Source organism: Nesoenas mayeri (genome assembly GCF_963082525.1).
Source record: "Nesoenas mayeri genome assembly, chromosome: 3".
In the NCBI taxonomy this organism is placed as follows: Eukaryota; Metazoa; Chordata; class Aves; order Columbiformes; family Columbidae; genus Nesoenas; species Nesoenas mayeri.
The window spans coordinates 37,917,700-37,943,741 of NC_137544.1; the positions used below are offsets into that span (position 1 = coordinate 37,917,700).

A 26,042-nucleotide genomic window follows, 5' to 3' on the forward strand; every position below is an offset into this window, starting at 1 on the left:
TAATTAGCAAGCACTTTGAGACAGAAAAACAAATGTGACTGAACTACCCTTAAAAGGGAGGCAGAGATGAGCTGGTTTGGCTGCTAACAGCTGTTGTTAAAGTGGTGTTCTCAATAGACAGTACTTTGTGCATCTGTCCAGTTCAGAAGCCCAAGTCTGTCAAGTGTGAAGTTTCAGTTGTGAAAGTAGTTGATAATACTGTTGCACCTCACAAAAGGCCTTTTGTGCACATTTGCACCCTCTAGTTTGAGTTTTGGTAGTATAAAAAGAATATCATGCCTTGGTATATGACCAGTAATATAGTGGCTGGGTTTTCTTTAACTAAAAGCCTAAAACCTGTGTAATCAGAATGGGTTATATATTTTAAGTGATTTTTTTCATAGGGATACAAATGAGGTGTTAGCTTAGGGGAGACAATGAAAATGGAAGATAAGGGATGCCTTTTGTTCATCATTTACAGAGGTGTTTTGAGTGTTTTTAATGCTTTGGGATATTAAATGTGCTCATCAAGTGGATCAGACCACTGCTGATGCTACATTCAGTGGCAACCAAATGGATATTAATGGCTAGCAAATTAATTTTTCTATATGCATACTTTTAGAAAAAATCAGTTATGTTTAATGTTACTTTGTAGCAACAGTTAACAGGCTGTTTACTTCAGTCTTTGTGTTCTTCCAGGTGGTGTCAGTGAAGCCTTAAAGCTATACCAGGCTTGCTAAATGTATGCTGGGAGCAGGATGGTTCCAAGCCTGTGCCTTTTTTTTTTTTTTTCCTCTTTTTTCTTAGGGAAATGTTGACTGTGTGAATGTGGGAGGAAAAACAAAGAGAAAAATGTCATTCAATTACACTAGTTTCTATTCAATCTCCTGTTTTACTCCCAGCCCTGTCTTTCCTTCTTGGTTGGAAGCTGGTGCGGAGTTTCTGTGTTCACATGTGTGAGGCAGAGCAGCACCTGAGAAACCAGATGTGTTCAGAAAATGTGCCAAGATACTCTTTTACCAAAAGGACTCTTTATTCTCTTTTTTTCATAAAGAGCATGTACAGAAGTAGAGGCAATTGAGAGGTGAGCCAGAAGTGTAGGCCTGGTTTGCACTTAAAAGTTTTGCTGGCATAGTTGTGTTGCTTAAATGTATTTTAAAGGAATAAATCTGTGTTTCATGTAACCTGACAGTCCTTTCCTAGTATGCCTTATTATTTTCAGGAAATTGATGTTAGCTGCATCTTCCCTAGGGAACAGAAAGGATTTTCATGTATCTGTTCTTGCAAGCCTTTATGGTTCGTAGCTGACTGTAATACCAAAGATGATTGAATATTTAATAGGTAAAAGAGACTCACTAAACTTTCTGAAGCAAGGGAAAGATTTTTTTTTTTTTTTAAATTATAATAATAAAGACTGTTTGCTCTTATTTAGCCTTTAGCTTATCTGGGAGTTGAGATGGAAGCCAGTTCTTTACCTTTTGCCTGCATACTTGGGAAATAGATTCTGCTTGTTTCCTCATTTATTCTGCCAGATATCAGCAGTTAATTAATTGGTTAAGATAAAAGTCATCTCCCTCAGATATATGCATATATTAAGATGTCCTTGTTTCAGTTGGGTGCTTCCTTTTCTTGTGAACAAAAATGTTTTGATATTCTTATTTGTGCTTGCCTTTGCTTTCTGTCTTTCTAGTTAATTATTTCAGAGAAAGGAACAATGCTTCAGAGGATACTGATTTGCGGTTTGTTACTTGTCAGTCTTTATGGAATCAGATCAAATCGGAAACAGAGGTGAGTATTGCACCTAATACTAAAGCAGTGTTTTATATTTATAACAACGCTGCTTACTTCTTTGTTTCTGGAGGTATTTTTTACAGGCTTAAAGGGACAATTAATTAAAGCAGTAAAAGGGCCAGAAATATTAACTGGGACTGGAATCCTTGTCCAGAATATAAAATAGTAATAATAAATCTATCAATTGCACATTACTTCTAATCAAAGAACTACATGCTTTTGATTCTTCAAGGTGCTGCTTCTAGGCTTCTCTTCTTACTAATTTTCCTTTTTATTAATTGCTGGCATACTGCTGTTTTCTGCCTTCAGTTCAGTTCTGTGCTTGCCAGTCCTCTGAGGATTTTAGGCTGCTCCTGACCTCAGCATTACAGAGTTCATAGCAGCCCAAGATTCACAGCATATTTATGTGAATACAACTGCATGGACGTCAAATGCTGAATGACACAGCTGCAAGTGTAGTCTATTGAATTAGTACAACCAGTGTCAATGGGGTTGTCTGGTAAGAATCAGAGTTAATTTCGTATGAACTATGGCCGCCTAATTGTTGTGTGTTAGATGGCCTGCTCTTGTGATGTCCCTATAGCCAACTGGCTTGTACTATAGTGTGAATAATTGCTTCTGTACAGCAGGGATTTCCTCCTCTATTTAGTGTCAAGGATTCTGGGCAAGTATTCCATATTCCTCTGCCTGCTGTTTTGCTCTAGACATTATGAGAATTTTTTTCCAAAGTTTGTTTTGGGATGTACAGTAGAAGCCAGCTGGATGTAGCTTACAATCTGGACCCCTGGGCTAAACTCATAAATTCCTCCAATTCTTTTTCTACCATTCCATGATACAGCTCACTTTGACTAGTCAGCACCCTTTTCAAACCATAACTAGCCAGGCTGTGCAAAGCAGTACACTACATCACGCCACTGATTATGGAGAACGCACAGAAGTCAGTGGAGATACATTTGGTATCTTCCTGCCAACTGCTTCAGTTTGATGGGTTGGCTACCAGCACTGCCAGTAATGTTGTCAGCTGCACCAGAAGCTGCCATGTCAGCTGCACAGTGGACTATAGGAAAGGTGAGATTCTGTAGCTACTTCTGGAAAACCTTTTATTGGATCTTCGTTCTTTGGCACAGTGTTGTCAAGGCTGTTGAGACAATGCTTCTACATCACCAGCAGTGGCTGTAGGATTTTCAGGTTGAAGAAGTGCTTTGCTTTGGTTTGTTTGGTTTTTTTTTGTTTTGTTTCCTAGTGCTCTGCAAGGATTTATCCCAGAGCAGTAGGCACAACCCATCGTGGCGAAAGCTTTCCATAGCCACTCGGAAACACAGAGCCATTACCACCTGGAAAATCATCATTCTGTCCTGTTCTCCTGCCCTTGTTTTCTTTGAGGCTGCTAGGAGTTTGCCCAATACTTTCTTCAGTTCTTCTTCCTCCTGATGGAAGACAGTTCTTGCTAGATTGACAAACTGATGTGGGCCTTGCCTTAGAGTTTGATTTGCCCAAGGGCAGACTACCTACAGCTACTTTTGCTGCTATATGTTTTCCTTTATCCAGCTTCTGGGATGTCTTTTTTTTTTTTTTTCTGCTGAGTTTTGAATTACTATCCTTTTATCCCACTGTTGGCAACCTTGAAGCTGATAATTGTTCTTACGTATAAAATTGTGTAATAATTCAGGTTGGAGGGGACCTCAGGAAGTCAGAACTCCTGTTCAAAGCAGCATTGTCTGTGAGGTCAGATCAGGCAAGTGAGGGCTTTATCTAGTCAGGATTTTATTTCTTACATACTTTCAAACCCTGGTGTAGTAAACCTGGTCCATGGGAGAATACCTGGAAAGTACGTAGCTTGCTAGTTTGGACTTACATTCTAGTAGTTCTGGTAGCGTGCCAAGGGAGTGTAGCAGGATGTTCTCCAAAGTTTTTACCAGGGTAGGGCTACCTGAGAATTTCTTGGCAGGCCATGTGCTTGTGCTGGTGTTTTCTCAGTTTTCTGGTATCTACTCAAGGTGTTGAAGAGTGAAGAGGATTTGACCTCCAAGTACTTTGTTGCAGAGCACTCTTGGCCTTTCTGTGTTTATCATAAACTGTGCTGCAGTTGTGGCAGCACCTTCTGTCATTTGGTGATGATCTTTCAAGGTCCCTTCCAATCCCTAACAGTCTGCGATTCTGTGACATTCTTACAGGCTTCTCACAACATAAAAGCTGGCAAAAGTACTGCAGCAACTGTCCTTCATTTTTGGAGGGTGAATTTTGGACCATTTTTGTTTCGGTATTGCAAGGTATCCCAGATTTGACTGCTGCTGTCAGCAGTGACCTTGCTAATGTTCTTATTATGATACATCTTATCATAGACTTTCAGAAACATTCCCTTCCTGTAAGGTAAGGAATTCCGGTTGCACTACCAGGAGCCAGGTTAGAAACAAAAAGGCTAAGTGCAGGGCTGTAATGTGGTAATTTTACCTCTAATGTGCAGATAATGCTTTTCAGACCATGCAGCCAATACTCATGACCAAAGCTAGTGTTGTAGCAGGGACTGGACTTGCAGTGTGTATGACTTTTCCAGACTAAGCAGTGTCATGCAAGTAAATGAGCTGCTCACTTGAGATGCAGACCAGCCTAGTGTACTTTTTGGAATGCTACAAAAATAATGCCAGTAACTACATTGTTTTCACAAGAAAAGGTTAATGGAATTTAAGGAACCCTAAGTAAATGTGTATTACTGTGGCAGACTGATTTCCATCTTCACAAGTGCACGCTGGAATAAATAATATATGCTGTAACCATGCAAAGTAAGGATTCCGGTTGTTTTAAGGGCCGCTTAGTGAAAAGAGGTACAGTAATGACCAGAAGAAGCTTTAAGTCTGATGGATTCTAAAGCAGAAGCTCAGAGGATTGTTACGGGACATGTAATAATACAGGAACTGTTACCATGCTGTTATAAAGCTGATGGTGTAAATTCTTCTTTTTAAAATACTGTGTTAGAGTTTCTTCTGAGTTGCCATAGAATTTATCAGCTGGGAGCTCAGAGATACACACTCAACATCAAAAAGGCCAAAGAATATTTTTTTTAATAAATAGAGGGTGAAAAGAGTAAGATTATTTTGTGTACAGTTTTATCAGTTGTTCAGGAGAGCAACAGGAGCTTTTCTGTATAACAGGAATGGAGCTCAGGTTTTTGAGCAGCAATCACGTGCAATCTCCAGATATGACCTTAACTCCTTCGACAGCTGCCTCATCAGTGCTGCTAGAGACAGCCTTGGCCACTTTGTTTAAAATCAAGTTCACTGCTCTGTGTGTGTCACTTCTTGTTGCTAATAAATCTTGATGATTCTTCTATTTGGGGTAGGGGTTTAACCTTATTTCTAACAGTTATATTCTAGAGTATATGTGTTGATATCCTGAACTTCGGAGTATGGGGTTTTTTAGTCAGTTCTGGTAGAAGGCATATCTTGGATTAGAGACCAATTTTTCAAAGGCACATACATAATAAAAGAAATACAAAATGCTGCCACTAAATGCTGCTGCCTTTAAAAGTTTTCTCTCTCCCTGCTTTCTCTCCCCTTTCCATATATTCCTACATATACATATTCTTGTATGAAAATCATCCTGAAGGGCAAAAGGCAGTTTAGCAAAAGTGTCAGTCATGTGATGTAGTATTTTTTCCTATTAAAAATACTTAATGCTTTCCTTTATTTTTTTTTTCCCTTTTATCCTGAATTAGATTTGGAGGAGCTGAATGTTTGCTCTCATTTAGATCCATCAGAAAAATGTTTATAGGTGTTTTGTAAGTCAAGAGGTAGTGATAGAAATTTTCATGAACATTCTTCCAGAGCTAATTAGATTCTTTTATTCTTCCTGTATCACTTACACTTTGTCAGTATGTTGTGGGTTTTTTCTTTCCTCCTTCTTTAAAGCCTGTGGTATGACAACAGAGTTAAACTCATTTGCTTTCCAAATTATAATTGAGGCATTTGACCAGAAGTTCCAAGGTGGGAAATGTCTGTGTTTGCCACACGGTGAATAAATTAGCATGTTTATAGTTCACAGCAAAACTCAGTGTTACTTACAATATCACCCTGGGGTTTTAAGCATTTAAAATTATGCAGGAAGGGGGTAGGAAAAGGAAGATATTATCATGTGTCCACAGTTTTATAAATAAAATCTCCCTGTGTTTGTTTACAGCAAATACAAGAAGACTTGAATAAGCAGTTATTTGATAACTTAGTGAGTTTTTTGAGGCGGTCTCATTCTCAGTTCCAAGAGAAGACAACAGAATGGACTTGTCGGATGAAGTCCAGAGAAATCCCTACAGCAGCTCTTGTCTTAGGTAATTTTTTCACTATGTATTTTGTTATGTACATCTGCTTAAAACTGACACAGAGATCAAAGAAAAACGTGTTGCTGACTTCCAGCAACTACTGTGAGTAATGTCAGCTTCAGAAATGTTAACAGAAGAAATTGGTCTGGAAGAAGGAAGCAGGATAAGACCTCTTTCTTGTTTGTGCATAATAGTGCAGTAAGGTAACACCTTCCCTCAAGGTCAGCCATAGGCAGCTGATAGGGATTTGGGGTTGTTTTTCCTGATGCACTAGAGATGCTTTGATTCTGAATTGTTTCTGCCACCAACATGCTTGGTGGTTTCTATGGCTAACTATGGAATTATACAGCTTCTGAATTTCTGATACATGTTCTTGCAGTGCATCTTTACATGTAGGAAAGCAGTGTCATTATCTTGGAAAAAGCAGAGGGTGAAGAAAGTAGCTGAAGATCTTATTACTGAAGTTGGTGACGTTCTGAAGTCTGTCTTTTTTTCTTTTTTTCTTACCCTGCTTTCTTTCAAAGAGTTGTAACTATAATCCTAAACCTGATTCAACGCAACCTGATCGCATTTTCAGAAGATCATTTTAGAGAACCTGAAATCAGGCCTGTGCTTCAAATCTGCTGTGTGAACACTAACAGAGCCTGAAGGTAGTCTACTTTTGGAGCTATAGGAAGAGAGAAGCTCCTGCTTTGAATATGTTGGTGGAAGAAGATGTGAATTGCCTTTTGGAGGGGCTTTTTTTTTTTCCTAATTGACTAAAGATTTTAACAAAGGCAGTAAATATTGAGTAGTTCATAGTAAATTCAGACTGTATTTCATACTAACTTGTAGTAATTTTTGATCCTTATGTAAGCCATGTGAGGATCCATATCTGAGGTATATGTACTGCTCTTCTAGAGAAGGTGAATTTCATCTTCTTGTCTGCTGGCCTTAGATGACTGTGGATGGCTTCTGAGCATATGAGTAGCAAGGAAGCTGGAAAACCAGTCCTAGTTCCTAGTCCTTGCAGGTTTGCACCCTTGAGAAATCTTTTTTTAAAAGCAGAAACCAAACTATACAAGGGTCTTCGCAGTGGTTCCCTTTTCCATTTCATCAGCTAGCATTTACATGTATGTCTAATCTTGTGTTACTTTTTCATCTGATGCGATGCTTTTCATTCCTTTGAGTATTTGAGGTTATCTTCTGCGTTTTGGCTGCTGTTCAGTAGTATATTATTCAGTCATTGTGGGCACAAATTACAGCAGAAATACCCTTAAAATATGTCTTTTTTTCTAGGTGTAAATGTTACAGATCATGACTTGACTTTTAGAAGTCTCTCAGAAGTCCTTCAGAATAACATTACACCTTATATAGCCTTGCTGGAAGCCAAAGATTGCCCAGGTAAATACTGCAATAGATTTGCTGCTGCTTCTGAATAAGTTATCCATTAACTAGAAATTCTAGCTTTTGCCCCCAAATGTAAGAATAATGGGACGGAAGGATCTTGAAGACTTTGTAAAGATTTGCTCAATCCTATGTTAACATAGCAGTAATGCCTACGGTGCTTTAAGAGGTATCCAGTTCTGTTTAAAACAATGAAGACTGAAATACTACTTAGTTGTAGCATAAATGTCAAGAACATGATGCTTAGTGTATTGCATGTTGGTATTGTAGGTTGGCTTTCCTCTTATTTAATTGGACAGTGTATGGATGCATTCCACTATTTAAATGCTTACAGTAACATTATTACAGTGAGGGAGTAGGTAGAATAAAATTTTGTCCCACTCTCCTTGCTCCTTTTAAATTTCAGTAAAAAGATCAAAATCACTTATGGCAGCATCCCCAGATCTATGGATTGGATACCTGGTTTATTTTTAGGTCACTCCAATAGCTTGTGGCTGGAGTTCAGAGAAGTTGTAGGGCCAGCCTCTTAACCTGAATTGTTGCTATCTAGGGAAATTAACAGGATAATTTTTATTGCATTAACAACATGCATATCATGAATACTTTCAAGCTTTCTGGAGCATGAGGTATGCATTCTGGAGAGAAAAGGAGAATTATTAGAAAAGTGAAAAATAAGCGATAACTTGGGGTAATTTTTTAGAGTATGAGTTGAAGGGGCGTTACCAAATAACCAAATTTCTCTACTATGTGTCTAAAAATGTTATGTAAAGGCATAAAAAATCTGATGCAGAAGCTGATGGGGCAGCTGATGAACTGCTATATAGATGTGGACTCTTTAGAAGATGAGGACCACGTGCAGGTTTCCCAGAATAGAATACGTTGTTCAATGACTTCTATTATCAGCTGGTATCAAAACATAACAAAGGTATGATTTTAATTTTATCACCAGTTTATAAAAATGTCTGACACGTAGATGCTTTTAAGAAAGAGATTTAATAACTCATATTCCTGTGCTATAGTGAAAAAATGCTAAAGGTTAGCTTTTCATTTAGTACCTACTAAATAACTGAGATTAAAGCTATTTGAATATAAATCTGTGACGTAGATAACAAATGTGGAGTTAGTTTTTCATGACATATAAATGCCAGAGTTCTGATAACCAAGCAAAAAGTACTATTTTATCCTATGTTTAATTGGGAACTAGGATCTTAAAATGTAGTATCAACTTCATGCCAGATACTGTTCTCCCAGGAGTGCTGAGATGTTTTGTTTATTTAAAGCAAAACTTTATGAAAGAACAGCCATCCAGGGGAAAGGCACACTATTAGTGCTAATGTGTCATTGGCAGCCCATGCTGCATTGACAACCAGTAGGAAAATAACTTTAAAAATGGGTTTGTATCTTTATATTTAATAATGCTAATGAAATTTTAAGGGTTTTTTTGTCATGAATTAAAGTTAGAACTGATTTTATGATGACTTCATCAGAGCATTGTGTTAAGCAAAAGTTTAATGAGCACATGCTCTTTGTATTACTGGATAAAGATATAGGAAATGGGCAACATCTGTGTACACAGCTCAAATCTTCTCCTTCAATCGCAACAGAATTTTAAAAGTTTTGTCCCACAGAGCTGTTCTTGTCTTGGTTGGAATGTGGGTTTTTTAAATTTGCTTATTCTTTGTACTTCATGCTGTGCCAGGAAGCGAAGAGATAATAATATATGATTATAAAAATATAATTATATATAAATGTAACTATAGCAAAAAGTTAGTCATGTCACTTTCGAGCATTATAATATCATAGATGTGATTCAGTCTTTTTATTTTACTGTCTTCTGTTCATTAATGCATAACAAACGACTTTAAAGAAAACAGATTCTGAAACTCCGAGCAAAAAAAGAACTTCCTCTTCTAGACACTGGCAATCTCCTCCAGTTGTAGTTATATTCAAAGACATGGAAAGTTTCACCACAAAAGTACTTCAAGACTTCATAGTCATCAGCAGGTAATGTGACCTGAAGTTTACGTATTCTACTCTTCTACTAATTTTCTATTTGAAATTTCTATTTGGTATCGAAGTGTAACAATGAGGCCGGTAGAGAGTTGGAATCAAATATTGATGCTGCTGCTTTGCAGCATTGTGCTAAAGCTGTCTTGGGTCTCTGAACCAGAGTGTCTAAGAGATGGGTTGAAATATTAGGTGGCTGACTTAATTCTTAACATAAGAGGATTTATTTTTACTGGTTGTTATAGAATTTGTGATTGTGAAACCCATTTTTAAGATGCCTAGATCTTTCTTCTGTAGACTTACAAAATTGTTTTCAGAGTCTATTTTTTGTATTGCTACTGACATAATTCTGCTTAAAGGTCACTAGCTTTCTAATAGGAGTATATAAGACTTACCCAAAGAATTACTCAGGATTGGCCAGGATCTGTAATGAGTAGCTGACTACTTCAGGTGCTCCTGTGCTTCTGTCTTTCCTTAACCTGTCTTCCTTAATATCATCTCATGCATTCCGATGAAAAACTCCTGCTAAGGAACATCTTACATTTAGTGCTCAGGTTGAAGTTACAGTTGCAGCAGAACTGAGGCTGCAGTTGTACAATTAATTCAGCTGCAGCGTGCACACCTCACATTACCTCTAAACTAGGCAATTTCACTTGCTGAGAGACCCACAATAAAAATACTTTTCTACTTCAGATCTGGCAGATGGGTTCTCTGGGGAACATTTCAATTCAGAAATGCATAATTATCTGGAAATAATTAGGGTGTAAGACAGGGGCAAATGAGATTTTAATTGTTTATTTAGTGTTGTGTTTTATTTTGCTTTTCATGGCAAGGGTAAACACCTAATTATGAGCATATGGAATGTAGATGAAATGCAGTTTGAGTCTGTCAGCCTGCTATTTGCAAATGCACCTTTTTTAATAGACTATGTGTCTCTTCAGGAAAAAACTTTAGGGAATCAAATGATTTTATAACTAAAGATTGTCTTGATTGAAGTAAGGTAGAAGATGGGTAAAATAGAAACTTGATGGAGTTGCATAATATTTTGAGAAAATCTTTGGGATATTGTAGAAGTTGGGTTTATTCTCTACATTTTCAGTTTTAAACATATTTAGGAATAAAAGTGATGTAGGTAAATGCAAGAGATTCTTCTGATTTGTTAATCACAAGATTCAGTTTCTTTCAGATGTTCTTTTTATTATCAACAGTGAATGGTAGTATATGACATTCATTGTTTTTATGTTTAAGTCTCTGACTCTTGAGTAGTTAGAGACATGAAATAATTGTGGGATAACAATTAAAACACCAAGGTCAAAAAGTTGCTGTGATGAAAACAGAGAAAAGGAATAAATTGTTTGTCTTAACCTAGAAAATATTTAAGCTAGCAGAATTTGTGTCTCCTTGAAACAAATAAAAAAATGGAAAATAATTATGACATAATACAGAAAACTGTGTATTTTGTATAATTTGTGTGCTGTTCACAAGGAATACAGCACTCCATCCTGGTTATCAGTTCTCAAAGTATATACTAAAAAATTATCAGAGGAGGAAGGCTGAACATGAAGAAGTTAGAATTCTTTGGTTTTAAGTGTAATGGGAGCATAGAACATTAGAGGGGTTTCATATTTATTTTAAATTTATTAAATTGTATAATTTTTTTTAAACTTTCTTGAGGTTGTTAGCTGTTTAATGTTTGTTCTTTTTTTTCCTCTATTTCTTTGGAAAAAAAAAAATCATAAGATTCAGCTCTTTGAATATAACTGTTGGGGAAGACAGGACCAATACAATGCTCCAACTGAAAAAAAGCTTTTTATGCCACTTCCTGAAATTTGAATCTTAAAATGTAATTTAATTTGCTTTTCTACTCTAGGCCTTTAAATAGCTTCCTTTCATTTTACTCCACATCAAAACTCTTTTGGTTTACTGGCAACAAATCTTTTAATTCACCCCTTTCTTCATCTGAGCTCATTGCTGTAGTAGGAACATAAAGCATTTGTTTCATGATTTTCTGTAATGTAATTACTCTGGTTTTTTTCTCTCCCTTCCTGCATGATGTAGTCAGCATATCCATGAATTACCACTAGTACTGGTTTTTGGAATCGCTACATCTCCAATGATTATCCACAGTTTACTTCCTCACTCTGTTTCCTCTCTGCTGTGCATAGAGCTTTTCCAGTCCCTTTCCTGTAAGGAGCACCTGTCTACTATAATTGATAAGGTAATTCCCTTTCTAAATAGGAGCGCGTGTGTATTCAAGCACAGTGTATATACGTGGCCTTTAAAAGTAGGTTTGTCTGAAGCTTTTGAAATGGAATCTACTGCTGAGAGTTGTGGATTTTTGATCCTTCTACACATAGCTGAAGAGCAGCTTCACACTGAGGGCTTCATTCTCCCACTGAGGCACACTCACACACCTGCTTTCATCTTTCATTTGCATTGACATCTGTGCATAGGTACTTGGGCAATTACACTTTGACATTCCCACCCCTTCATTAAAGTGGAGCTTTGAGTTTTACTTTGTTCCAGTAAAAAGATAGCTTTAAACATAGAAAAATACAGCTCAGCCTGAGTTTTGCCTCCTGTCAAAAATGAGCAGAGTTATCCAGACAATCAAGCCATACAGACACTGTGCCTTTATAATTCTTGGTATGTCGCTTTGTGCAGGATTTCCAAAATCAGCAGTTACACGTGCTGAAAGTAGTGGTATCCCTGGTTGTTACAGCAATCTCTGTTCTGTTCTTAATTTTAGGATTAAAAACCAGTGTTAAGCAAAACTAACTTCAAACATTGCATACTAGTAAAAGGTCCTTGTGAAAATGTGGTGAAACAAACTGAAAATCAATCTTTTCTTGGATATTTTAGTAGAAAGATTGGGTTTAGAAGTTGTTAGTGTCTCATTTGAATGCTAACACATACTGAGAGTTAGATAAAATTGTATATATGAATTTTGCTGAGTTGAATTCAGGAAAGAATTTCTGCTATCGTTACTTTTCCTTTATGTCTCCCTTAGCTGCTTCTGACAGCCCAGTTTCCCTTTAAACTGGGTGAGAAAGTTCTACAGGTTCTCATCAACATATTCTTGTACCATGACTTTTCTGTCCAGAATTTTATCAAAGGATTTCAGGTATGCAATGGTAACATGAACTCAAATTATGATTGTGAAAACAAAGGATAATTGCAAAGCAATGAAAGATTTCTTCGGTCCTAATCTTTCAGTCACGGAATTGGATGAAAAAATGTTATTTGGAAACAGTTTGAATCTGAACAGATGGGTGTTTCAAAGTTAAAACCTTAGCTGCTAAGGTTTTAAGGAAACACTTGTAGGATGGGTATGAAGAAGCATGTAAAAGCTTACTCTGCCACAAAAAAATGTATTTAAAGGTTACATTTTAAGGGGTAACCTGTTTCAGTGGGTATAAAGACCTGTGTTTTACTGTTGAATTGGTTGTAGATTCTAACACTGCTGTCAGAACTCTCCAGCTCTGATCCTCTGTACCAAGTCTTTGTCCTCTGCTTTGTCATGGTGTGAATAGGCTACAGCAGTGGCTCTTTCCACTTGAAGTCTTCTGACAGAGTTTCTGAATGCACGTGACTTATCTCTTCAGGGAAATGGAAGCTCTAGGGTCACTTACTTGCCTTAGAATCAGCAGTGCTTGTGTTCCTAGCAGCTGTGCAACAGTGCAGGAACATCTACCCTTTCAGGAGACTTCAAGGTTTCCAAAAGGAGTCCATACAGAGCATGATAATTATATTTTTTGTTGGCTTAAATAGATCTTCGTATCTAGATGTATTCTGGGTCTAAGTCTCCTTGTATATTCTGTGGATTGTAGACAAGAGTTCTTTGAAGAATTTATAGTCCCTGTAATCTGTTTTCATGCAGATTTGTGAAATTGTTTCTTGCCTGGTTCCATGCGTGAACCTATTAGTAAAACATGCCCTTTTAGCATTTTATACCTTTAGTGTGACCCAGATTCTTCGATATCTAAGATTCAATGATTACACGTGGCTAGGAGAAATAGTCTGCCTGTAGTACCTCTTCCTACAGACAGACGTGTGTGGGCTTTCATAGGTTTCAAATCCTCTCGCTTGAAAGAGTCACCAGGATTTAATGATTCCCCATTGACCCAACATGAAAATACAAGTCCTGTCTCTGACAGCATATGGCTGTGTCCTTGTGTGTTAAAAGTATTCAAGGATGAAACAATTTCAGATCACATTTCCTAAGTGATAGATAGAAGGGATCACCACCATCTCATTATGTTGAGTCATGTTTACTTTTCTGGCAGGAAGTGTCTTTCCTCTTTGACAGTTTTTATGTTTTAAAAGTTTTTAGTGAGGTAGTCTGTTGGATTGGGGTTTTGTTGTGTTTTTAAGAATAGATACGATGAATATATGCTACTATTGTACAAGGCCCTGATGCCACAAACATTTAGTGCAGCTGTAATCCGTGATAAAGTGTGTTTGCACATATGCATAGTAAGAGCCTAGCAGTGTAGTTTTGCATACGTGAAACAGAAACTGAAATTAGGACATGATAGGTTTGCTTGTGTACGGCAGTTGCTTTTCATATCTTTAAATATATTCTTTGTTATTTGTGAGCATTTGAGCTAAATATGTAACCTAAAGAATGCAGTAATTCATGTAAGTGAATAGAAAATATTTGACAAGCTGTAGTTATCTTACGTAAGAGGGGAAGATGAGGTACTGAGAATGAATAGCGCATACAGCAAAAAAGGTAATTATGTGACTGTATTTAACTCTGAATTGTCAGTGTCCTGTAGTGACTTACGGAATATTTATGAACTGTAATGTTGTGTTTTGTTTTGTTTTTTTTGTTTTAAAGGAATACTATTACTACCATTGTTGTAATGTCCTATAATAACAAAAAAAGCATTAAGAGGCAGATATAGCAGGGTGGATTAATTTTATTAACATCACTGGTTCTTGCTTTGTTTTTCAGCTCTGTATTGTGGAACACTTCTATTCCCAGCCTCTTAGTGTTCTGTGTTGCCCACTGGTAGACGCTAAGAAGAGAGTGAATTCTTTATCACATGATCAATGTGAAAACATTCGAAGGCTGCCTTCTTTTAGAAGGTAAAGGGGGAAATAAATTTTTGGACAATCTTGTATTTAGTCAACCTCATAGATGCAGGGAATCTGTAAGTGTAACTCTATGAAAACTGTGGATCACTTGTGTATATGTTTCTATAGCAAAGGTAAATGGATAAAAAGGAAGGAAGTTCTAAATAATTTCAGGAAGTCTTAATCTTCTGGCCTAAAGGGTGCAGCCTCTGTGATGTGTAAGCACTTGAACTTTATATTTTCCTCATGTTCTTAATACAAAAACAAGCTATTATGACAAGCATGAATCACTTTTGAACTTGTTAAGCTGACTTGGAGCATAATCTCTAGGGTTTTGGAGTGGCCTTTCAATTTGCTGGATTTGACTGTCCCTTTTTGAGTCTTTCCAAATAAATCCTTATAGCAGCATAAACTTTAATCATACTTTCCATTATAATTTTTAGATTTTTGTTTTTCCTTGCCATCAGGTATGTGGAAAATCAAGTATCAGAGAAGCAGATTTTACTGCTGACAGCAGACAACTTCTTAAAGGTAAGTTTTTAAGAATGTCTTTGAAGAGCAAAAATAACTTTCCCAATATATTAGTTTGTGGAGTGTAATGACATACAAGACTAAGATGTATAGTTCTGTATAACATCTTTGATATAGTATATACTGTGCTTCATGTCCAGTAATGGAGAACTGGTATTGGCAGGTCAAAAGTCTAGATCTCTAGGGCTGCCAGGTGCACCTTTACACAAAGCTGCACAACTTTTTCTAACATCAATTTTTAGCTATGTCTTGAAATATAACTGCTTAAAAGTAAGGTTACAAGGCTTATTTATGGCCTGGTCTTTTAATGCTTACTCAGACTGACTTCCTTGGAAAGTCAGTGAAGTGTTTCAAAAATGAGTAAGTAATCTTGGAGGTTATTTCATAAGCTCTTAATCCTCCATACCCTCTGTGTAGTTTCTGATTGAACTCAGTAGGGCAGTCTGGGTTCTGAGGCACACATTCATGCTAGATGTCGTACAGGATTAAAACTTTAATTTATGTTTCATGTTTATCTGAAGGTTTCTCAGGTGATTAAAGTCAGGCTACTACTATTGTGAGCCTTTTAGGAATACACCAACAAAAGAGCTGTTGGTTATTTTCACCAGGTGAACCACCCCCAGTAGAAGCATCGCTCAGGGCAAAGGGTTTCTCCTAACTCTTCATTTCAAGTATAACTAACCTGTCAGGCAAATGGTACTACTAGAGATAAGGCAATTAATTTATCCTGGCAGAGCTTCCTGGTCTGTAAAGACTTTTCAAGCGTGAAGAACAAAGATAATGGGTAGAAGAGAGTTTTGTAGCGGGCAAGTTTGCAAGTGCAGTGCAATTATAGTAGTTAAGGTGAAACATGATTTATACGTGATTTTATAATCTCTAGTGTTCAGTCTTCCTTGCTTTATTCCCAGCACAACTGTTTGTGTGGCTGTGCAATGAATGTAATCAGAAGAACAGTTCAATTAAAGTAACTGACCAAAAGAAAGACAAGACATGGGAATTCTCTCACTGGGTTGTTTCTGCAGAATCATTTCCCTGATGCAGTTCATTCTGCAGGTGCATAAATGCTTCTGTTGAAAAAAACAGGAGGAGGGAGAGAGCAGCTGAGACTCTATTTCTTTGTTTAAATTTTAAAGACCATATAATGGGCTGTTACTTAGCTGGATAATCATTAGTCTAAACTTTATATGTTTTAAACTTTATATGTTTAATAATATACACCTTATTTCACAAGCCTCACCCTGTAAGTTTGGGAAAGAAGACGGAATTCTTGTGCTTATATGCAAATGACGCTTCTGACAAGTTTTAATTGAAGACGCTTGTTTTAATCTCTACAATAGGGGTAGGACTATTATTGCATTGCTGAGCTGGCAGTGTAGTCTGCTTGGGGAGAAAAGGCCCTCCTGCTGCATTAATTATGTCCTCTTTATTCTGTATGTCATACTAATCTACAATATCATTCTGAACTTTGGACAAAGTCACTATGATACTACTTCATATAAATTTAATGTTCCTGTTCAGGACCAGGTAAACTTGCTGTTCAAGCTTAGCACCTAAACCTGCAATCCCCTTTGTCAGCTGCAATTTATATTCTATGTTGCTACCACTTTCTTTTAATAATAGTGGGAAGAGTTCCACCTGTTTAGAATAATAAGTTTTAAAAGCAATTTTACATCCTAATTACTTACAACTCTGTTTGAAAGTTTTCATGGCAAATATTATTTGAAATTATCTACTTTGGTGATACATATTTATGGAAATAAGATTGCATAGTCTTTTAAAAATGTTCTCAAACTCTTCTAAAACAGAATATGCCTTTTCTCTCTGTTATTTGGCAAAATATAATACCTAACTAATACAAACAGCAGACACTCAAAATATAAGAAATAAACTTTTAAAGGGATTTGTAATGTAAAAATGCAAATAATTATTTGAGTAGAAGTAGCTATATAGTTTCTTATTGCCTGTTAAAGGTGTAGTGAATAGTCTTGTTTTTGTGAGATGACGTACCCAATCTAAAGGCTAAATATAGTTGAAAATAGTAAAATAATAATGCTAATCAGCAACAATTCTCCAGTGAGATGGAGGAAGAAAGTAAAGTTAGCAATATGTAATGTGATTGCAGGGAACTGTGAAATGCAGCTTTTTTGCATAGTGGTCTTATTTTAACACTGGTGATTTAAATCATAGCACACCAAAATGTCAAAACTTAGAGTAATTGTCAATACTTTATGAGAATTTTAAATAAATGGATGTCAGAATGACTTGTAAAACAATTATTCTGTCACTATAGGAAATAACACAGAAGTTGCTGGAGGACTTGCATGTTTACCATGAAAATTATGTTTCAGTTCTGAGATGTCTTCATGTTTTCACATCTTCTCTTCCCAAGTATCCTTTGGGCAAGCAGGTGATGTATCGTTACTCCATTTGAGTGAAAGAGAAGGGTTTTTTTGTTTCAAAGTATGACACCTGAATAAGTATTTATTCTTTCATTTTTTTTACTATTCTGCTGCTTTGCCTCCTATTTCTTAAAATGGAGACAGATGCTTTCTTGCTATGGGCAGAGGGCAGTGGCGTTTGGTTTCTTTAGAGGCATGGATGATACCTTGTCAGTCAACAGGAAGGAGTTTCCAGGAGGAGGCAGATGCACAGATCAGCAAAACAATCCACACATTGACTTTCCTGCATCAGCGATTATCTGTATGCATTGCAGACAATGTATACTCTTTTTACCACCTATTAGCTCGCTAGTCAAATTCAGATGAAGAAACTGAGTTTACACAATCCTATATACAGAATAAAATGATAATAAGGGAACAGCGATAATGGCTCTTAATAGCTTATTGCTCTAATGTCATAAAATCCACCTTCTCATGCTAGGCAGTTTCTTCTTCCACTAGAAGAGCAATATATTCTGTGCATGTGCACTTGTCTGTCGGTTCTCAATATATTCCACAGTTAGGATCTGTCCCTAACTACAAAATCAACATGAATCTCCCAGTATTTGAGAATAAAAAGATGGTTTAGCTGCGGCATTTGATTGGAGTTCCTCTCTGTTCTCTGCAGTTATCATCATCTAAGTATTAGTTGTTTGAAACCTGGTGCAGAGTTAACACAGATTCCAGCGACACTAGGAGCTTAGTTCTGTGAGATACTAAACGCTCTCATTCTTTTTGCAGTCATTCTGCATCTCTGGAAAACAAGCTCCAAAGCAATTACATGTTCTTTTGAAAAGCTTGTTGTAAGAGTTCCATATTACTTTGTTTGTAAAACACTTCATTGTTTCTTTACCTTCTGCATAACAGATCAGGGAGCTGCACTGTGCATGTTTAGAAAACCGAGTGTGGGAGACAGAGGAGTATGAGTCATCTCTTCAACTAGCAAGGTGATTTTCTTTTTATTTTTTTAATTTTCCATTTTGTTTTAATACCACTGTACACATGGAGAATATCAGTCACTGGTTACTCTAGAACTTAAAGCAGAGGCTATTACCTGTTTGCAGCTAGTTGTAGGGTTGCTTGCAAGTATAATTGACTGCTGTTTTCATTTTTCTTTCTACCGTTTTCCACAGAACTGAACCAGATTCTAATGTCTCTCATGTCCTGAGTAATTATGCTGAAACCACTGAGATTACTGTGTGCGAATATCAGTTGGGTTTTGTCTTTTAAAGTAGGATTGTTTTAGATATTATCAACCAAATTATTAGTTTTAGTTGGCCTACATTTTAATCTGTTGTGAAAATTAGAATCTGTTCCAAATGAGCAGCTGAGGCCTTTCATATTTTCTTTTACTGCTTTTCCCTCTGCCTCCTTTGTCTAACAGTTTGTACATGGACTGAGGTATTTTTTTTGTGTTATTGTGAGCTCAGGACTCCAGGAGAGCCTACGCTTGGGTTGCCAGTCAATGTTAAAAATGGAAAAGTCATCTAAGCCGATTTTCTTAATAGAAAACCCTGCAATTGCAGTGTTGCAGCTAAAGACTTTTAAACATGTTTTATCATGGCAAGTGACTGTTTCCTGATATCTGCGTTTATTCCAATAATACCTTGGTCCTGTTGCACAAGTAGCTGATGCAACACCGTTACCATAACTGCCTGTTCAAGAGCCTCTGGGCTTGTGAGGTTTGATATCTCTGACAGTAAAATTGCATAGAAAAGCCATGTCAGTGGTGGGTGGAGGATAACTTTCTGGGCTCACATATACAAAGAAACCTACTCTTCAAACTGTACCTTTGCCACACTGAGTGGTTCTCACACATTGCCACTGTGCTGCCTTCTTTACCCTTATCCGTTTGAAAGGATTACATGCTTGATTTGTAGTTTCTACAGCCTTTCCTTCTTAATCCGTCTGTGACTCTCCTCAATCTTGTCAGCATTCAATCACCTATCAGCCCTTGCCCACAAAAGTGTCATTTTGCTTTCCTGGACTGTCTATTCTGTAATCTCTAATACCTCTTGACCATCTTCCTTCTCCTTTTTCTTCTCCTATGTTTAATTTGCTTTCTTCCACTCTGAATTCATCTGCCTCTTCTCCTATCTCAAAGGTGATGGTGCCATCAGATTCTGTTTTGCTCCCCCTTTACTCTTATCTGTTGATTTCCCTCCTGCTTTTCCTCTGGTCCTGGTTCCCACCGTGAGAGCTTCTGGTAGAAGAAACACAGTGATCACGGTAATTCCTTTAATAGATAATTATTCATTCTTTTATTTTTTTTTTAAATTCATGAATTCTGACAGTTTTCTAACAAAACTCCTTCAATGCATTTCCTTCAAATACTTGGGATTCTGGCTGTCTTTATTTTTTTGGCTTTTAACTTTCACACTCTGTTCTATTTTACACATACTTCCTCTTGTCTTCTTCTGCATAGGATCTTGCTGCCATCTTTTAGAAGAAAATGATAAAATGTGATCTTTTCCCTTCTACTCACAATCGTCTTTTCCACTTTGCTTGGATATGGAAGTTATTCACTGTTTCTTAATATTTCTGCCTTCCCAGGGGCCACATCACCTGTTGATATCCTTATGTTCAGCCTTTCCCAACCCTTATTATTCTTCTCAGTGTTTCTCTGGAGTCTGTCTTCTTTTCCTTGTATTTACAAAGTAAAAAATAGAGAAGCTTTTGATTATCTTATTTCTCATTTTGTAACAGTCTCTCTTTTGCCCTTTGTGAATTACCTTTGAATGTGGGGAATCTAGTTGCTGCATTGAGCTCCTTTTGCAGTTGGTTGGTTGCTTCTCTACTTCAGCACTTCCTTGGAGTGACTTTTATCCTTTCAGCTAAAAATGTTCTCCCCAAGGATGGTGTTTCAGGTGATCTAACTTCAGCAATCTAGACAGTAGTTATTATACTTCAGTCTAGTTGTCTAGAGTCTAAAAAAGTACCATGGAGAGACAGTGTGTGAGCTTTAGTTCCCATTGGATAATGCAATCAGAAGACAGATGAAGAGATGTTGGAGAGTGTCTCACTGGATTGGTTATGGGGAGCTAATGAGCTGGGACATCTGGTCAGGCTTTTAGGTGACAAAACTTTGAGGACTGTCTGACCTGTTATCTTCTGTCTTGATACTGTACTCTGGTTTTATCTTCTAATCATTGCTGCCATTCATCACAGACTGCTTATCACAGTCCTGCTGTTCTGTGACTGTTGTTGTTTTGTTGTTGGCCAATCTCTGTTATCACTTCTTTAGATGATTCCCACTTCTTTAGATGATTCCCACTTCTTTAGATGATTCCCACTTCAGCATTCAGGAGGAGTTTCTGTGGATGTCATCTTAGCTTCTTCTCTTTCATACTTTGACTTTGAATAACCACAGACAAGGTTATTTACTCTCTTTGGATGATCTGAGATCTTCTTTTCTGCTTTAAGCTTGTCTCCTAACCAAACTAAAATCTTAACCCCATTCTCTGATGCCTGGCATACTTTGCAGTAATCTCAAGCCCAAAAGGCTGAAAAGGATTCTTTACTATTTCCTCATAGGTGATAACCATCCTCTTGCCTGTTCTTTGGACCCTGTAATTCCATTGTTGTAAATAAGCTTGGATTTTTTTTTTTTGTAGAACTTGCAGCTTCTTTTTGAATAATATTACTGAAGTGAATTTGTTCTTTCCCACTCACACATCTCTAAATCTGCTTATCCTCTCTCCATCTTAAATATTTAATTATTGCAGTGTTTTGTCTGGCTTGGAAGAAGGCCATCTTGTTTACCCATTATATCCCACAAGACAGTTTCAAAATGTTTTCTAGCCTTTTGTGTGTCAAGGTTACATTTTCTGTTAACTCCTGATGGTTTTCTGTACAAAACAAATGTATCTGAAGGCAAGACCATTTCACCATTTGTGAAAATCCATAACCCTGAGTCACATAAACTGATGTTTCAAATTCTGTCTTTTATAAGCATCAACTGACAGTTAGAAGCTAGAGTTACAAATTACAAATGCCCCTCTGGACATCCGTAAAGCTTCACCAGCCTCTTCTAAATTCTTCCTTAAATCTCTTCTAGTCAGTGTTGAGGTAGCTGAAATGAAGACCCACCACCTGACACACTGATCACCATCATTTAGTTCTTTTTTGTGTAGCTGTGGTTTTTTGTGTCTTCTAAAATCCTTAAATTATTAGCACCTTTGTTTTGTATTTTTGCATTGGCACCTTTGTGTTTTGTATAAGGCAAAAGCAAAATCACAGGTATAGGCCGGGAAGGGCTGCTGATAACAGCAGCAATTACAAATGTGTGATTATTCAGAACCAGAGTGTTTAGCAATGGGAACCTCTTGCACTGCTGCATCTAAGTGACATGCATGTGTAATGGTACTGGCTTGATGCAATGACTGTACTTCTGGATTTCATTTACGGATATTTGCAAGGACTTGCTTTGATACCTTTTAAACTAAGATTCTGAGACTGGGTGGTGCTTGGTGACATTTATAAAATGGCCTAATACATAATTAAAAGTAAGTAAATGCTAGGCTGGAGGTTGGGCTAGGTGATCTGAAGAGGTCCTTTCCAACCTAAATGATTCTGGGATTCTAGTGGTGGTTAGATTTATAGCAATTAAATACAGAAAACAGCAATTCGGATTTTGTTTGAGAATCATTCTGAATCGTAGAGTAATGGGTTTTGTGGATCTTTGAATACATATTAATCTGATTTTTAGCATTTCATTTACTATTCTTGGGAAGGAGTTATAAACCCTACCATATTTCCATACTTTTTTTTTTTAATATGACTCACAGTTTCAAAAATTATAACTCTGTATCCAGCACATGTTTTTAGGTAGAATATCAGAAAAGGTTTCATTGTCAGCTCTGCAGGAGGATGTGGGGGACATCTATCCAAGTTGATTTGTCTCTTTTTGTTAATGACAGCAAGGAAAGGACTTTACTGCAAGATTGAATGCTTGAACTCTTGGAGGTTTTCTCTTTTAAAAGAAGTTTTTCAAATTCTTTTAAAACTTTTTTTAAACTGAGAATATTGAAAGCTGTTTCATCATTCTGTGTTTCAACTTCAGCCAACAATTGTTTCTTTTAGGATGTTGAATAAGTCTGATTTGGTAACCATGCTTCAACAATGTGTGGAAATTTTTGTGTCATCTTCTGGCAAGGAGTTTGATAAGACAACAGAGAAGTTGAAGGAGTTCTTGACCCAGTTTCAGGAACTAGAAGGTGAGTGTGTACCATTATATATTCCATTGCAGATTAAATTAAAGCTGTTTTATAATCTGAATAATGAGTATTGTTTTCCCTGGTGATATCCTGTCATTGTATCAAACCATCATATTTTTCAGGGTTTTGTTGTTTTTTTTTTTAATACGTGCACAAAATTAGGCAATGTTTATATTCTTTATTGGCATGTGGTTTGGGCTTTTTGTAATATGGAACTGTGATGCAAGATAAGAAACTGAACAGATCAGCAAACATTAGTCACTAAATCTGTCATACGTATATTTTGAGCATTTTACCAGATGTTGCAATCATTAAAAACATTTAACGAATAAAAACAGCTATTGAAAGATAAGTAGGAGCAGATTTCCTTATGACATGATATTCAGTCCAAATGTATAAAAAGTTCATTCAGCTGCACCTTCATTTAAATTCACATAAGAGCCAGAACACCAAGCACCAGTTGCCAGGGCTTTGCTGATGTGCTGTAACTTGTCAGGCCCCTGTGTTTGATTGTTCGTGGTAGAGGACATCTCTGAAAGTTTAGTAAGGCAAAAGAGTAGCAGACTTCTGCCTTTCAGAGCCAGGGTAACAGAAACTGCTGTATTCCTTCTGAAATAGGAATATGACTTATTCCAGCATTATTCTGGAATAGGAACTTCGTTGCTTCCCCTGAAACACAGAGAAGTGCTCCCCTGTGATTCCCTTTTGAAGATGAAGAGATTTTCTTCTGGTCTGTTTTATGCATATTAAGTTCATTCTCAGTGTGATTGCTACCCAGCATTTGGACAAGTCGGCAGTAAGCCACCAAATGCAATGTAATTTTAATTAAAGTAGTCGTGTAACGCTCTAGGGTTAACTGAGGCTTGTTTAGAAGAATTGGCTCCTGGCTGTACCTTGTATTTTTGAACAGATGCAGTAATAGCAGGGCTGTGGTACAGGAAACAGGTGATTACTTTTAAAAGGCTGCATATGTCACTGAAGATACCAGCACTGAAGAATCTGAAGTATGAAGGAAAACCTAAAGGTTCATCTACTTTGGAAAAAAGGGAATTGAAGCAAAAGGCCTTTAAGTAGTTTGATTTTTACCTTGAGGGAATAAATAAAACCAAACAACTCTGGGAATTCAGGGACATGCAGAATTACAAAACAAAAAAGGCAATATTTATTTTCACTTAGGATTTGAAGATGTTTTGAAATGGGAGAAGGTCTAATGAGTCTAGGAATGATCTTAGTTTGTTTTCAAAGCAGATTTAAGCTATAATGAAAAAGTGAAGAGGGGAAGTTAAGATAAACTTTATATTAATAGGTTCCTGAGTTAGGTAACCTCTTCCTGTATCTTTCTGTGATTGTGTTGATCTTCAGCAGGAGTTTTCAGAAGTCTGCCAAAAATGTTATGTACTTGGTTCTCCCACGGAGCCCATAGAATAGTCCAGTTTTTTTTTCTTTCTTTGACAACAACAAAGCCTTTCTTCCTCGCTGCCTAATGAACTAGAAAAAATTAAAACATGAAGCTTGACTAAACAACATATCCTCTTGTTCAATCTATTTTGAGCTGAAGGATTTGATTTTAAAAAGAATCTCAAAATGTATCAATGTAGTAGTGGAGAGAGGAAGTTCCGTGTTTTGAAGTCTTCAACCCAAATACAAATGTCCACAGGGCACAAGAAAACACCATATCAAAAAACTCATTCTATCTAGGTCACCAAAAAGCTTTTATATATTATGATTGTCACTGCTGATTGGAGCTTCACCTATGACCTGTAGGTGGAATCTCCATCTTCCTACCATCTTCATCAGTAAGGCAAGAAATCTGGTTAGCTTTTGTTTTGATTTTGATTATCACTCGTCCTGGCATTGATTGGGCTTTGGGAGTTTTTGCTTGTTTTTACCTTAAAATTAACAATTATTGGTGCAATTGATCAACAACAAATTTTTGTTTTAATAGCCATGTAGTTTATGAATTAAGATGAGAATAAAACTGGACAATAAAATACCTTAGCATGCTTTCTGTTTGCTGCTCTAGTTGCAGTTTCTGGGTTACATGGGGAGAGCTTATTTCCTACTTAGTGGTTTTTTGCACACAAGAAGGAAAAAATACGCAGCGTGTGGCTTTTGAACACTCTTGAAACATCAGTAGTATCTAGCAGTAATCTGTCCAACTTAAAAATGTTGAGAGAATGACCTAGGGTGGCATAAGTGGAATTCAAGTGATGTGCAAGGCCTGTACTGGATCCTTGCTTAGGGCTGAGTTGCCTCGGTTACTTAATTACTGTTGGTTAAGCTGCGCTGCAGCCTCCTTTTTTAACAATCTTTCACAAGGTGCAAGACTGAAAAGCTGCCAGTGTTTGGGTCTGTGTGGATAAGTAACTGAACGCTTCTCTGATTGCTTGGGTTAGGGGGTTTCTATAGGTAGTCAGGAAAAGTTTACCCCACATATCAAACGTTAGTTTTGTTCTAGTAGCAGAAGCTTTCCAAGAACGAGATGGGTCCGTATCGGCACAAAAGGAGCTCCAGAAGAAGACAGACCTTTATCATCTTCAGAAGGTTAGGCCTGCCTAGGCTTTACTGACTAGTTCCTTAACTGAATCTTTTAAGATGTAATTGGCCATGGTTAGTTCTTCCCAGCTTGCTGGAGCTCTAGTAAAGGTTGTGTATAAGTAACTCTTCTTAAAAATGAGTAAGTCCCAGCTATGCATGTCAGGACCACCTGATGCATAGAAAATTATAGAAAATATCCATCATAAACTAGGATTTTAAAATGAAAATTAGGGGTTTTCTTCTTATTCAACTCTTAAATTACACGTTCTACCTAACACACATTTCCTTGAATTTTCTACCAGTTTGAGAACTGAATACACTGACCTAAATAAAAATAACTGCACAATCACACTTTTGAACATCATCAGTGAAGACACGCCAGCAAAAATTAATTATACATGTTAAACATATAGATTGTGTTCTCTAGAGAATAACTACCTCCCATGTAGTTTTATGCACTCACTTTTTTTTTAAAGACTTTGTTGGAGTTGAAGGAATCAAGGCGCTCTAAGAAACTGACAAAGTTTGAAATGCTGCGTTTTGAAGTTGTTGACTATATAGACAGTCTTGTAAGGTGAGCTTTCCCGTTTTATATTTCTGCATTAGTTTGCATCATAAGTTGTAACAGAAATTTTGCTAACATGTTAATCTTGTTGAAATTGTGTCTTGATCCCTGCGGTATGAAGCACGCTTTCTTTTTCTTCCTATTCTTTCTTTGATGAAAGCTCTAAAAAAGTAATGTTTAAAAATTCTCTTTTCCAAAGA

The 26,042-nt window shown here is 36.9% G+C and overlaps 3 protein-coding genes across 5 annotated transcripts in view; 2 read left to right on the plus strand and 1 right to left on the minus strand.

The window, feature by feature from the left end:
• The window catches only part of RARS2 (arginyl-tRNA synthetase 2, mitochondrial), a 69,807-nt gene that overhangs the window by 42,888 nt on the left and 877 nt on the right, over positions 1-26,042 (minus strand). The window contains exon 1 of one of the 3 annotated variants that reach the window (XM_080341765.1): positions 9,868-9,887. The exons of the other annotated variants lie outside the window; for them this stretch is intronic. The gene's annotated coding sequence lies outside the window, so the exon portion shown is untranslated. Of the gene's footprint in view, positions 1-9,867; positions 9,888-26,042 lie in introns of those variants that run through there. 3 annotated transcript variants of the gene reach the window in all.
• Positions 7,267-14,996, plus strand: ORC3 (origin recognition complex subunit 3). The gene is made up of 6 exons (XM_080341768.1): positions 7,267-7,462; positions 8,236-8,390; positions 9,333-9,469; positions 11,531-11,690; positions 12,483-12,596; positions 14,433-14,996. The coding sequence occupies exons 1-6, from the start codon at positions 7,342-7,344 to the stop codon at positions 14,568-14,570; spliced, it is 825 nt and encodes a 274-aa protein (XP_080197894.1). The 5' UTR covers positions 7,267-7,341; the 3' UTR covers positions 14,571-14,996.
• LOC308038868 (origin recognition complex subunit 3-like) lies at positions 17,457-25,710 on the plus strand. Its single transcript, XM_080341769.1, has 4 exons — positions 17,457-17,492; positions 18,391-18,470; positions 22,606-22,739; positions 25,198-25,710. Exons 3-4 carry the CDS (start codon positions 22,607-22,609, stop codon positions 25,296-25,298), a joined length of 234 nt encoding a protein of 77 aa, XP_080197895.1. The 5' UTR covers positions 17,457-17,492; positions 18,391-18,470; position 22,606; the 3' UTR covers positions 25,299-25,710.

Bases quoted from the DNA above. Each gene is read 5' to 3' on its own strand.
- ORC3 (XM_080341768.1), top strand. From the start codon at position 7,342: ATGTCTTTTTTTCTAGGTGTAAATGTTACAGATCATGACTTGACTTTT. The intron at 9,470-11,530 runs GTAATGTGACCT...TGCATGATGTAG, and splicing joins GACTTCATAGTCATCAGCAG to TCAGCATATCCATGAATTAC. The intron at 11,691-12,482 runs GTAATTCCCTTT...TGTCTCCCTTAG, and splicing joins TGTCTACTATAATTGATAAG to CTGCTTCTGACAGCCCAGTT.
- LOC308038868 (XM_080341769.1), top strand. From the start codon at position 22,607: ATGTTGAATAAGTCTGATTTGGTAACCATGCTTCAACAATGTGTGGAA. The intron at 22,740-25,197 runs GTGAGTGTGTAC...GTTTTGTTCTAG, and splicing joins CCAGTTTCAGGAACTAGAAG to TAGCAGAAGCTTTCCAAGAA.